Raw genomic sequence first — 14537 nt, 5'->3', positions numbered from 1 at the left:
TTTTTTACTTTAGTTTATTTGGGAAATATTTTTATTAACTCTTTCTTGAACTGCACTGTGGGTTAAGAGCTTAAGAGCTTGTAAGTAAGCATTTCACGGTATGGTATACACTTTATTCGGCGCATGTGACAACGTTTGATTTGACACCAATAAGGGAAACAAATAGGCTTCACAGCCACTGAAACGTATATTCGTCTATTTTACCTGATAACAGGCCACGTTATTCAGTCCTCAAAAATCATTGGATGAATAAAAGCGAATTATGCCGCGTTCACACGCTAGTTGGCAACTAGGAAACTAAAATGTCCAATTTGCTAACATTGAACACGGTACGTTTATAACTACAACCAGTTAGCGAGGCAGAAAAGTCCCATTTCCGACTAGTACTTGAACGCGGCAGTAATCGGTTGTAACAGACCGGACTTTGTGAAGGTTGGGGGTATTCAGTTGCTGTACCTCGAACATATACTGTACCTCTCAAGGAAACTGTAAAAACGTAGTTTACAAGATGTATACGTTTATGTTACTTGTTTTTTATTTCTCGACGGAATGTATTGTTCAGAGCCAAAGCGGTAAGTTGTAGACCTACTCGAATGTCAAAAGTGAAAGTAAAAGTTTACTGCTGGATAAAAATAAAACGCATAATAAAAATCGTTTACCAACTGATATGAGCGGTCTGTTGTTGTAGCATAGTCTACAATATATTTGATTTATTGCGTTTTATAGGCTATGTAATCAACCTTATGTGCGTTATTCCACTTTATTGATTACAGTTACTCGCTAATGCGCACTTACAGGCCAGCCATAAGGAAAGATGATACAGTTACTTTGTTTAGGCTTATGAAATCCCCCATGATCAACCTTTTGTAAAACACATATGCTGCCTGATCATGTTGTTAGCTGGTATGTTTGACATTTTACATTGTAGCTAAATTACTTCTGCTGTTTAACAAAAATATGAAACGCTCACACAGGAAACAGGAAATGCATTGTTTTCTTAATATTTTGACGACTCATATGCCTAATCAACAAGTTCCGAAAATAGTTTAACTTAATCAATAGTGTTAATTGATTATAATAATTAGGTAAATACATTTGTTTTTGATAAATTGCAGAATGTGTTCCACTTCTACTTCAATAGGCAATGAATGTAATAGGAGAGAAGTCATACTATGGCCTTGCATCATGACGTCTAAATGGTAGTTTAGGTTACATTGGTGTAGTCCTTATAGGCCTATTAAAAATCGAATCAAATTGTATTTGTCACATGCGCCGAATACAACATGCGTAGACCTAACTTGTAAGTAAGCATTTCACGGTAAGGTCTAAATTTGATTTGATTAGATTTTTAATAGGCCTGTAGACATCATGATGCAAGGCCATAGTATGACATCTCTGCTATGATATTTCATAGCCATTTATTTTTTGACTAGTTGGCCCCTTAAAGAGACGATAGACCTAAGTATTTGACAGGGATTTCCTGGGGGCAATATGTAACTTTCTGGGCAACACGACCAAATTCCCATAAAAATGTGAGTTATAGATCTATCATTCTAATTGAAAGCACTTCTAAGAAGCAGTGGATATGTTCAATGTACTCTATTTCTATGCTTTCTGTTCTTAAGTTTTGTTTTTGCTTCTTTTTGCTTCTTTTACTTTTGTTTTTGTACACCAGTCAAACAGCTGATTAGATGGTACAATGATTCTCTACACACTATACTAGCTTATTTTAGCACAAACTGAAATTAGGTTAACTATTAGAGTTTTAGCAACCAGGAAATGGCAGAGCTATTTATGCGTAGTGCAATTTGAATGTTTTACAGCATGGCTGATTAACATGGAGAGAAGGAGAATTGAGACAAATTATCTCAATGTTTATTTTTCCCCTACAGAGTTCTACTCGCTGAGCTACATCTACACTGCCCTCTCAAAGCCAGTTGAATTGCCTGGTATCCATGAGTTCACTGCCATGGGTCTGTTGAATGACAAACAGATCGATTACTATGACAGTGTGGATAAAAAGAAGATTCCCAAACAGGACTGGATGAGGGAGAAGCTGCCAGCAGACTACTGGGAAAAGGGCACTCAGTCACGCAAGAGCAAGGAGCAGTGGTTCAAAGTCAACGTCAACATCCTGATGGACCGCATGAGGCACAACAACAACACTGGTGAGAAACCACACCTGCATTTTGTCCTACGCTCAGCATTTATATTTTTCTTAAGTTGTGGGTAATTATCTATCTACCTTCTTTTTCATTATTCGTTTTTTTGTTTCAGATGTCCATATCCTTCAGTGGAGGCATGGATGTGAGATTGACAAACAGCCAGACGACACATTGAAATTCATAAAGGGCACTGACCAATACAGCTACGATGGTGACGACTTCCTGGCCTTTGATGATGCCACTATGCAGTGGGTGGCACCAGTCGATCAAGCTCTGCCGACTAAGAGGAAGTGGGACGGGGTGCAGATCCTCAACCAGTACACCAAGGGCTACCTGGAGAAGGAGTGTGTGGACTGGCTGTCCAAATTCATGGCATATGGAGGAAAAGATTTCAGTAGCGCTGACTGTGAGTACTTATGAATATTAATCTCCTTATATAGTGTAGCCTAACGATTGGTTAACAGAAAGGGACCTGTCAGATCAGAAATGAAATATGAGTGTTCTCTGTTTCTTTCCTCTTTAGCCCCTCCAAAGATCTATGTTTTTGCTAATAAGGCCAAAACTGCAGGAAATGTCCGCCTGACCTGCATGGCGACAGATTTCTTTCCCAAAGATGTGATAATTCATTTTAAGAAGAATGGGGTCCAACTGACTGATAAAGATGGAGTGCAGTCTGACGGAGTCTTACCCAATAATGATGACACCTACCAGATCAGGATTAGTGTGCAGATCCCAGAGGCAGACAAGCAAACCTATGAATGCTTTGTCAGCCATACAACATTGAATGAGTCAATTGTGAAAAAATGGGGTAAGGTTGTCCTAGTATTTAATATACTTTCAAAAAAACAGTTATTAGCATGGTTAGCAATTATGGTAAAATCAATTAGTAAAATGTTTCTGAGTGTTATAAGGTCACGAATGCAGATTATTTAAATGTGAGTCATCAGTTTTTTTCAAGCTCAATGTATAGGATTTTGTTGTTAGAGCTGGAATCCTTAGTTGCTACATCCATTTTTGGACTTAAATGAATGATATATACCCATTGCATCTTGAAGAATATAACTTATGAATGCCTCATGAGCTTAGTTCTACTGTCGTACTCCATCAAATCCCAAGATACAAGCTTGTTTTATTCCAGTGTTTTGTAAACAATGTAAATGTAAACAAACACTGTATGGCCTCAGAACGTGGTTAAAACTGTCATTTGAATAACATGGATGGTCAGTCCTTGCATCCATAGCTCTGTCTATGAACTTGGGAGTGGTTACATTTCTCCAAGCCCATCCCACCGCTTTTTACCAAAATACAGGAGGTGTGACCACTTTGTTATTGTTTCTACGGACAGACAAACCTCTACCTACCTCGAGCATCACGCTCCCCCTTCACTAGCTCAACTAACCCCCCATTCCATTACAATAAAATCCTTCAAACTACTATGTTGAAGGTGTGTTCTGTACCTAGTGAATGCTTAATATGTCCTCTTGTCTTACATACAGATGGAACATGCCGTGATTGTAGCCAATCCACAGTTGCTATCATTGCTATCATCATCATTGGTGGTGCTGCTGCCATTGGCATAATTATCATGCTGTTTCTTTGGAGGAAAGGCAAAATATGTAAGTTTCTTATATTGTGTATGAGAGAAACTGGAGCGATTATGGTCATTTCTGTACAGAGTAGGGTTTTCAGTGCCCTTTTTGGCATTAGTGCATGACTTTAGTAAATCTCAAGTCAGGAGGTCAAACAGTGAAGTATTGTATAATTATTTTTCATACCTATATGCTTCCACTGTTTTTGTCCACTTTCATAATTGGTTTTAACACCTTGCTCCATTGTTTTAGGTGCTGGTAATTCAGGAGCTCTACCACCTACTGGGATCCAGGCCCTTCTAAAGGGTACTGTTGATACAATGTCATGTGTTTTACCCCTAGAAGTCTGACATGTATAGCAGTAGCACAGCAATACCAATGATCTGGTTGGGATGTGTTTAATCATGGTCCATCTCATGATTGTCATTTGCATTGATTTAATAACGTCTTGAGAGGATTCAATTAATGACAGCCCATCCAATCCATGTTTTTACACATCAATCATGTTCCCATACTGATGAATAGCCCCATATTGGCTACATGTTGTTCTGGACAATACCGATCAGTATATAGCACAACATCAATGAATCAGACTTAACCATGTACTTGCAAAGTTATTCTGTTCACATGACTCTGTTACTTTCAGGCAATTGGAATGGAGCGACCAATTCGAACTTGACCACCACACCAAGTAAGACATTATTTCAAAACTTGTAGAGGACATATTATGTTTTACTGTTATAATAGTTGCTATAAGCAGCAAAGGTTCAATTTCTTTATTTTCTGAGAAGATTATAATTGCAAGTAAGAATGATTGACTTCTAACATTAATTCCTGGCATTTAAGCAAATACGTCTTCAAGGTGTTTTCCAAAGGCAGGTTAAGGAACAATACAATCATACCTGGCATGTTTGCATTTAATAGCAAAGGTTACTTTTATCACCTTCATCACAAATCATGTGGTACATTCTTAGAAAAATGGGTTCTTCAACTGTCCCCATAAGAGAACACTTTTGAGTTCCAGATAGAATCCTTTTTGGTTCCAGGTAGAACCCGTTTGAGTTCCGTGTATAACTCTGTGGAAAGGTTTCTACATGGAACCCAATTGGGTTTTACCTGGAACCAAAAGGGTTCTACCTTGAACCAAGAAAGTTTCTTCAAATGGTTCTCCTATGGGGATAAGAAGCTATACCACCTCCTGGGATCCAGACCCTTCTAAATGGTACTGTTGATGTATTATAATGCGTTTTACCCCTAGAAGTTTGACATGTAAAGCAGTAGCACAGCAATACCAATGATCTGGTAGGGATGTGTCTAATGATGGGTCAACTCATGATGGTCATTTGCATTGATTTAATAACGTCTTGTGAGGATTAAATGAATGACAGCCCATCCAATCCATGTTTTTACACATCAATCATGTTCCCATACTGATGAATAGCCCCATATTGGCTACATGTTGTTCTGGACAATACCGATCAGTATATAGCACAACATCAATGAATCAGACTTAACCATGTACTTGCAAAGTTATTCTGTACACATGACTCTGTTACTTTCAGGCAATTGGAATGGAGCGACCAATTCGAACTTGACCACCACACCAAGTAAGACATTATTTCAAAACTTGTAGAGGACATATTATGTTTTACTGTTATAATAGTTGCTATAAGCAGCAAAGGTTCAATTTCTTTATTTTCTGAGAAGATTATAATTGCAAGTAAGAATGATTGACTTCTAACATTAATTCCTGGCATTTAAGCAAATACGTCTTCAAGGTGTTTTCCAAAGGCAGGTTAAGGAACAATACAATCAGACCTGGCATGTTTGCATTTAATAGCAAAGGTTACTTTTATCACCTTCATCACAAATCATGTGGTACATTCTTAGAAAAATGGGATCTTCAACTGTCCCCATAAGAGAACCCTTTTTGGTTCCAGGTAGAACCCTTTCTGGTTCCAGGTAGAACCCGTTTGAGTTCTGTGTATAACTCTGTGGAAAGGTTTCTACATGGAACCCAATTGGGTTTTACCTGGAACCAAAAGGGTTCTACCTTGAACCAAGAAAGTTTCTTCAAATGGTTCTCCTATGGGGATAAGAAGCTATACCACCTCCTGGGATCCAGATCCTTCTAAATGGTACTGTTGATGTATTATAATGCATTTTACCCCTAGAAGTTTGACATGTAAAGCAGTAGCACAGCAATACCAATGATCTGGTAGGGATGTGTCTAATGATGGGTCAACTCATGATGGTCATTTGCATTGATTTAATAACGTCTTGTGAGGATTAAATGAATGACAGCCCATCCAATCCATGTTTTTACACATCAATCATGTTCCCATACTGATGAATAGCCCCATATTGGCTACATGTTGTTCTGGACAATACCGATCAGTATATAGCACAACATCAATGAATCAGACTTAACCACCATGTACTTGCAAAGTTATTCTGTTCACATGACTCTGTTACTTTCAGGCAATTGGAATGGAGCGACCAATTCGAACTTGACCACCACACCAAGTAAGACATTATTTCAAAACTTGTAGAGGACATATTATGTTTTACTGTTATAATAGTTGCTAAAAGCAGAAAAGCTTCCATTTCTTTATTTTCTGAGAAGATTCTAATTACAAATAAGAATGATTGACTTATAACATGAATTCCTGGCATTTAAGCAAATATGTCTTCAAGGTGTTTTCCAAAGGCGGGTTAAGGAACAATACAATCAGACCTGGCATGTTTGCTTTTTTCATCTTTATCACACATCATGTGGTACACTCTTAGAAAAATGGGTTCTTCGACTGTCCCCATAGGAGAACCCTTTTTGGTTCCAGGTAGAACCCGTTTGAATTCCGTGTAGAACCCTGATAGGAGAACCCATTTTGGTTCCAGGTAGAACCCGTTTGAGTTCTGTGTAGAACTCTCTGTGGAAAGGTTTCTACCTTGAACCAAGAAGGTTTCTTCAAAGGGTTCTCCTATGGGGACAAGAAGCTATACCACCTACTGGGATCCAGGCCTCTAAATGGTACTGTTGATACAATATCATGCGTTTTACCCCTAGAAGTCTGACATGTATACGATCAGTATATAGCACAACATCAATGAATCAGACTTAACCATGTACTTGCGAAGTTATTCTGTTCACATGACTCTGTTACTTTCAGGCAATTGGAATGGAGCGACCAATTCGAACTTGACCACCACACCAAGTAAGACATTATTTCAAAACTTGTAGAGGACATATTATGTTTTACTGTTATAATAGTTGCTATAAGCAGCAAAGGTTCAATTTCTTTATTTTCTGAGAAGATTATAATTGCAAGTAAGAATGATTGACTTCTAACATTAATTCCTGGCATTTAAGCAAATACGTCTTCAAGGTGTTTTCCAAAGGCAGGTTAAGGAACAATACAATCAGACCTGGCATGTTTGCATTTAATAGCAAAGGTTACTTTTATCACCTTCATCACAAATCATGTGGTACATTCTTAGAAAAATGGGATCTTCAACTGTCCCCATAAGAGAACCCTTTTTGGTTCCAGGTAGAACCCTTTCTGGTTCCAGGTAGAACCCGTTTGAGTTCCGTGTATAACTCTGTGGAAAGGTTTCTACATGGAACCCAATTGGGTTTTACCTGGAACCAAAAGGGTTCTACCTTGAACCAAGAAAGTTTCTTCAAATGGTTCTCCTATGGGGATAAGAAGCTATACCACCTCCTGGGATCCAGACCCTTCTAAATGGTACTGTTGATGTATTATAATGCGTTTTACCCCTAGAAGTTTGACATGTAAAGCAGTAGCACAGCAATACCAATGATCTGGTAGGGATGTGTCTAATGATGGGTCAACTCATGATGGTCATTTGCATTGATTTAATAACGTCTTGTGAGGATTAAATGAATGACAGCCCATCCAATCCATGTTTTTACACATCAATCATGTTCCCATACTGATGAATAGCCCCATATTGGCTACATGTTGTTCTGGACAATACCGATCAGTATATAGCACAACATCAATGAATCAGACTTAACCACCATGTACTTGCAAAGTTATTCTGTTCACATGACTCTGTTACTTTCAGGCAATTGGAATGGAGCGACCAATTCGAACTTGACCACCACACCAAGTAAGACATTATTTCAAAACTTGTAGAGGACATATTATGTTTTACTGTTATAATAGTTGCTAAAAGCAGAAAAGCTTCCATTTCTTTATTTTCTGAGAAGATTCTAATTACAAATAAGAATGATTGACTTATAACATGAATTCCTGGCATTTAAGCAAATATGTCTTCAAGGTGTTTTCCAAAGGCGGGTTAAGGAACAATACAATCAGACCTGGCATGTTTGCTTTTTTCATCTTTATCACACATCATGTGGTACACTCTTAGAAAAATGGGTTCTTCGACTGTCCCCATAGGAGAACCCTTTTTGGTTCCAGGTAGAACCCGTTTGAATTCCGTGTAGAACCCTGATAGGAGAACCCATTTTGGTTCCAGGTAGAACCCGTTTGAGTTCTGTGTAGAACTCTCTGTGGAAAGGTTTCTACCTTGAACCAAGAAGGTTTCTTCAAAGGGTTCTCCTATGGGGACAAGAAGCTATACCACCTACTGGGATCCAGGCCTCTAAATGGTACTGTTGATACAATATCATGCGTTTTACCCCTAGAAGTCTGACATGTATACGATCAGTATATAGCACAACATCAATGAATCAGACTTAACCATGTACTTGCGAAGTTATTCTGTTCACATGACTCTGTTACTTTCAGGCAATTGGAATGGAGCGACCAATTCGAACTTGACCACCACACCAAGTAAGACATTATTTCAAAACTTGTAGAGGACATATTATGTTTTACTGTTATAATAGTTGCTATAAGCAGCAAAGGTTCAATTTCTTTATTTTCTGAGAAGATTATAATTGCAAGTAAGAATGATTGACTTCTAACATTAATTCCTGGCATTTAAGCAAATACGTCTTCAAGGTGTTTTCCAAAGGCAGGTTAAGGAACAATACAATCAGACCTGGCATGTTTGCATTTAATAGCAAAGGTTACTTTTATCACCTTCATCACAAATCATGTGGTACATTCTTAGAAAAATGGGATCTTCAACTGTCCCCATAAGAGAACCCTTTTTGGTTCCAGGTAGAACCCTTTCTGGTTCCAGGTAGAACCCGTTTGAGTTCCGTGTATAACTCTGTGGAAAGGTTTCTACATGGAACCCAATTGGGTTTTACCTGGAACCAAAAGGGTTCTACCTTGAACCAAGAAAGTTTCTTCAAATGGTTCTCCTATGGGGATAAGAAGCTATACCACCTCCTGGGATCCAGACCCTTCTAAATGGTACTGTTGATGTATTATAATGCGTTTTACCCCTAGAAGTTTGACATGTAAAGCAGTAGCACAGCAATACCAATGATCTGGTAGGGATGTGTCTAATGATGGGTCAACTCATGATGGTCATTTGCATTGATTTAATAACGTCTTGTGAGGATTAAATGAATGACAGCCCATCCAATCCATGTTTTTACACATCAATCATGTTCCCATACTGATGAATAGCCCCATATTGGCTACATGTTGTTCTGGACAATACCGATCAGTATATAGCACAACATCAATGAATCAGACTTAACCACCATGTACTTGCAAAGTTATTCTGTTCACATGACTCTGTTACTTTCAGGCAATTGGAATGGAGCGACCAATTCGAACTTGACCACCACACCAAGTAAGACATTATTTCAAAACTTGTAGAGGACATATTATGTTTTACTGTTATAATAGTTGCTAAAAGCAGAAAAGCTTCCATTTCTTTATTTTCTGAGAAGATTCTAATTACAAATAAGAATGATTGACTTATAACATGAATTCCTGGCATTTAAGCAAATATGTCTTCAAGGTGTTTTCCAAAGGCGGGTTAAGGAACAATACAATCAGACCTGGCATGTTTGCTTTTTTCATCTTTATCACACATCATGTGGTACACTCTTAGAAAAATGGGTTCTTCGACTGTCCCCATAGGAGAACCCTTTTTGGTTCCAGGTAGAACCCGTTTGAATTCCGTGTAGAACCCTGATAGGAGAACCCATTTTGGTTCCAGGTAGAACCCGTTTGAGTTCTGTGTAGAACTCTCTGTGGAAAGGTTTCTACCTTGAACCAAGAAGGTTTCTTCAAAGGGTTCTCCTATGGGGACAAGAAGCTATACCACCTACTGGGATCCAGGCCTCTAAATGGTACTGTTGATACAATATCATGCGTTTTACCCCTAGAAGTCTGACATGTATACGATCAGTATATAGCACAACATCAATGAATCAGACTTAACCATGTACTTGCGAAGTTATTCTGTTCACATGACTCTGTTACTTTCAGGCAATTGGAATGGAGCGACCAATTCGAACTTGACCACCACACCAAGTAAGACATTATTTCAAAACTTGTAGAGGACATATTATGTTTTACTGTTATAATAGTTGCTATAAGCAGCAAAGGTTCAATTTCTTTATTTTCTGAGAAGATTATAATTGCAAGTAAGAATGATTGACTTCTAACATTAATTCCTGGCATTTAAGCAAATACGTCTTCAAGGTGTTTTCCAAAGGCAGGTTAAGGAACAATACAATCAGACCTGGCATGTTTGCATTTAATAGCAAAGGTTACTTTTATCACCTTCATCACAAATCATGTGGTACATTCTTAGAAAAATGGGATCTTCAACTGTCCCCATAAGAGAACCCTTTTTGGTTCCAGGTAGAACCCTTTCTGGTTCCAGGTAGAACCCGTTTGAGTTCCGTGTATAACTCTGTGGAAAGGTTTCTACATGGAACCCAATTGGGTTTTACCTGGAACCAAAAGGGTTCTACCTTGAACCAAGAAAGTTTCTTCAAATGGTTCTCCTATGGGGATAAGAAGCTATACCACCTCCTGGGATCCAGACCCTTCTAAATGGTACTGTTGATGTATTATAATGCGTTTTACCCCTAGAAGTTTGACATGTAAAGCAGTAGCACAGCAATACCAATGATCTGGTAGGGATGTGTCTAATGATGGGTCAACTCATGATGGTCATTTGCATTGATTTAATAACGTCTTGTGAGGATTAAATGAATGACAGCCCATCCAATCCATGTTTTTACACATCAATCATGTTCCCATACTGATGAATAGCCCCATATTGGCTACATGTTGTTCTGGACAATACCGATCAGTATATAGCACAACATCAATGAATCAGACTTAACCACCATGTACTTGCAAAGTTATTCTGTTCACATGACTCTGTTACTTTCAGGCAATTGGAATGGAGCGACCAATTCGAACTTGACCACCACACCAAGTAAGACATTATTTCAAAACTTGTAGAGGACATATTATGTTTTACTGTTATAATAGTTGCTAAAAGCAGAAAAGCTTCCATTTCTTTATTTTCTGAGAAGATTCTAATTACAAATAAGAATGATTGACTTATAACATGAATTCCTGGCATTTAAGCAAATATGTCTTCAAGGTGTTTTCCAAAGGCGGGTTAAGGAACAATACAATCAGACCTGGCATGTTTGCTTTTTTCATCTTTATCACACATCATGTGGTACACTCTTAGAAAAATGGGTTCTTCGACTGTCCCCATAGGAGAACCCTTTTTGGTTCCAGGTAGAACCCGTTTGAATTCCGTGTAGAACCCTGATAGGAGAACCCATTTTGGTTCCAGGTAGAACCCGTTTGAGTTCTGTGTAGAACTCTCTGTGGAAAGGTTTCTACCTTGAACCAAGAAGGTTTCTTCAAAGGGTTCTCCTATGGGGACAAGAAGCTATACCACCTACTGGGATCCAGGCCTCTAAATGGTACTGTTGATACAATATCATGCGTTTTACCCCTAGAAGTCTGACATGTATACGATCAGTATATAGCACAACATCAATGAATCAGACTTAACCATGTACTTGCGAAGTTATTCTGTTCACATGACTCTGTTACTTTCAGGCAATTGGAATGGAGCGACCAATTCGAACTTGACCACCACACCAAGTAAGACATTATTTCAAAACTTGTAGAGGACATATTATGTTTTACTGTTATAATAGTTGCTATAAGCAGCAAAGGTTCAATTTCTTTATTTTCTGAGAAGATTATAATTGCAAGTAAGAATGATTGACTTCTAACATTAATTCCTGGCATTTAAGCAAATACGTCTTCAAGGTGTTTTCCAAAGGCAGGTTAAGGAACAATACAATCAGACCTGGCATGTTTGCATTTAATAGCAAAGGTTACTTTTATCACCTTCATCACAAATCATGTGGTACATTCTTAGAAAAATGGGATCTTCAACTGTCCCCATAAGAGAACCCTTTTTGGTTCCAGGTAGAACCCTTTCTGGTTCCAGGTAGAACCCGTTTGAGTTCCGTGTATAACTCTGTGGAAAGGTTTCTACATGGAACCCAATTGGGTTTTACCTGGAACCAAAAGGGTTCTACCTTGAACCAAGAAAGTTTCTTCAAATGGTTCTCCTATGGGGATAAGAAGCTATACCACCTCCTGGGATCCAGACCCTTCTAAATGGTACTGTTGATGTATTATAATGCGTTTTACCCCTAGAAGTTTGACATGTAAAGCAGTAGCACAGCAATACCAATGATCTGGTAGGGATGTGTCTAATGATGGGTCAACTCATGATGGTCATTTGCATTGATTTAATAACGTCTTGTGAGGATTAAATGAATGACAGCCCATCCAATCCATGTTTTTACACATCAATCATGTTCCCATACTGATGAATAGCCCCATATTGGCTACATGTTGTTCTGGACAATACCGATCAGTATATAGCACAACATCAATGAATCAGACTTAACCACCATGTACTTGCAAAGTTATTCTGTTCACATGACTCTGTTACTTTCAGGCAATTGGAATGGAGCGACCAATTCGAACTTGACCACCACACCAAGTAAGACATTATTTCAAAACTTGTAGAGGACATATTATGTTTTACTGTTATAATAGTTGCTAAAAGCAGAAAAGCTTCCATTTCTTTATTTTCTGAGAAGATTCTAATTACAAATAAGAATGATTGACTTATAACATGAATTCCTGGCATTTAAGCAAATATGTCTTCAAGGTGTTTTCCAAAGGCGGGTTAAGGAACAATACAATCAGACCTGGCATGTTTGCTTTTTTCATCTTTATCACACATCATGTGGTACACTCTTAGAAAAATGGGTTCTTCGACTGTCCCCATAGGAGAACCCTTTTTGGTTCCAGGTAGAACCCGTTTGAATTCCGTGTAGAACCCTGATAGGAGAACCCATTTTGGTTCCAGGTAGAACCCGTTTGAGTTCTGTGTAGAACTCTCTGTGGAAAGGTTTCTACCTTGAACCAAGAAGGTTTCTTCAAAGGGTTCTCCTATGGGGACAAGAAGCTATACCACCTACTGGGATCCAGGCCTCTAAATGGTACTGTTGATACAATATCATGCGTTTTACCCCTAGAAGTCTGACATGTATACGATCAGTATATAGCACAACATCAATGAATCAGACTTAACCATGTACTTGCGAAGTTATTCTGTTCACATGACTCTGTTACTTTCAGGCAATTGGAATGGAGCGACCAATTCGAACTTGACCACCACACCAAGTAAGACATTATTTCAAAACTTGTAGAGGACATATTATGTTTTACTGTTATAATAGTTGCTATAAGCAGCAAAGGTTCAATTTCTTTATTTTCTGAGAAGATTATAATTGCAAGTAAGAATGATTGACTTCTAACATTAATTCCTGGCATTTAAGCAAATACGTCTTCAAGGTGTTTTCCAAAGGCAGGTTAAGGAACAATACAATCAGACCTGGCATGTTTGCATTTAATAGCAAAGGTTACTTTTATCACCTTCATCACAAATCATGTGGTACATTCTTAGAAAAATGGGATCTTCAACTGTCCCCATAAGAGAACCCTTTTTGGTTCCAGGTAGAACCCTTTCTGGTTCCAGGTAGAACCCGTTTGAGTTCCGTGTATAACTCTGTGGAAAGGTTTCTACATGGAACCCAATTGGGTTTTACCTGGAACCAAAAGGGTTCTACCTTGAACCAAGAAAGTTTCTTCAAATGGTTCTCCTATGGGGATAAGAAGCTATACCACCTCCTGGGATCCAGACCCTTCTAAATGGTACTGTTGATGTATTATAATGCGTTTTACCCCTAGAAGTTTGACATGTAAAGCAGTAGCACAGCAATACCAATGATCTGGTAGGGATGTGTCTAATGATGGGTCAACTCATGATGGTCATTTGCATTGATTTAATAACGTCTTGTGAGGATTAAATGAATGACAGCCCATCCAATCCATGTTTTTACACATCAATCATGTTCCCATACTGATGAATAGCCCCATATTGGCTACATGTTGTTCTGGACAATACCGATCAGTATATAGCACAACATCAATGAATCAGACTTAACCACCATGTACTTGCAAAGTTATTCTGTTCACATGACTCTGTTACTTTCAGGCAATTGGAATGGAGCGACCAATTCGAACTTGACCACCACACCAAGTAAGACATTATTTCAAAACTTGTAGAGGACATATTATGTTTTACTGTTATAATAGTTGCTAAAAGCAGAAAAGCTTCCATTTCTTTATTTTCTGAGAAGATTCTAATTACAAATAAGAATGATTGACTTATAACATGAATTCCTGGCATTTAAGCAAATATGTCTTCAAGGTGTTTTCCAAAGGCGGGTTAAGGAACAATACAATCAGACCTGGCA

The 14537-nt window shown here is 38.3% G+C and overlaps 1 protein-coding gene across 2 annotated transcripts in view; it reads left to right on the top strand.

Annotated features, from left to right (window-relative positions):
* Positions 1–361: 361 nt before the first annotated feature.
* Positions 362–14537, top strand: part of LOC139558964 (major histocompatibility complex class I-related gene protein-like) — a 41565-nt gene continuing 27389 nt past the window's right edge. The window contains exons 1-7 of one of the 2 annotated variants that reach the window (XM_071374509.1): positions 362–572; positions 1893–2168; positions 2278–2571; positions 2689–2973; positions 3662–3781; positions 4007–4060; positions 13357–13401. In XM_071374509.1, the coding sequence (XP_071230610.1) occupies positions 509–572; positions 1893–2168; positions 2278–2571; positions 2689–2973; positions 3662–3781; positions 4007–4060; positions 13357–13401 (1138 nt within the window). In that variant the 5' untranslated portion in view covers positions 362–508. Of the gene's footprint in view, positions 573–1892; positions 2169–2277; positions 2572–2688; positions 2974–3661; positions 3782–4006; positions 4061–4400; positions 4487–13356; positions 13402–14537 lie in introns of those variants that run through there. The other variant, XM_071374510.1, reaches the window with a different exon arrangement.

Source organism: Salvelinus alpinus, chromosome 29 (genome assembly GCF_045679555.1).
Source record: "Salvelinus alpinus chromosome 29, SLU_Salpinus.1, whole genome shotgun sequence".
Taxonomy (NCBI): Eukaryota; Metazoa; Chordata; class Actinopteri; order Salmoniformes; family Salmonidae; genus Salvelinus; species Salvelinus alpinus.
This window is presented reverse-complemented; position numbering and strand designations above follow the sequence as displayed.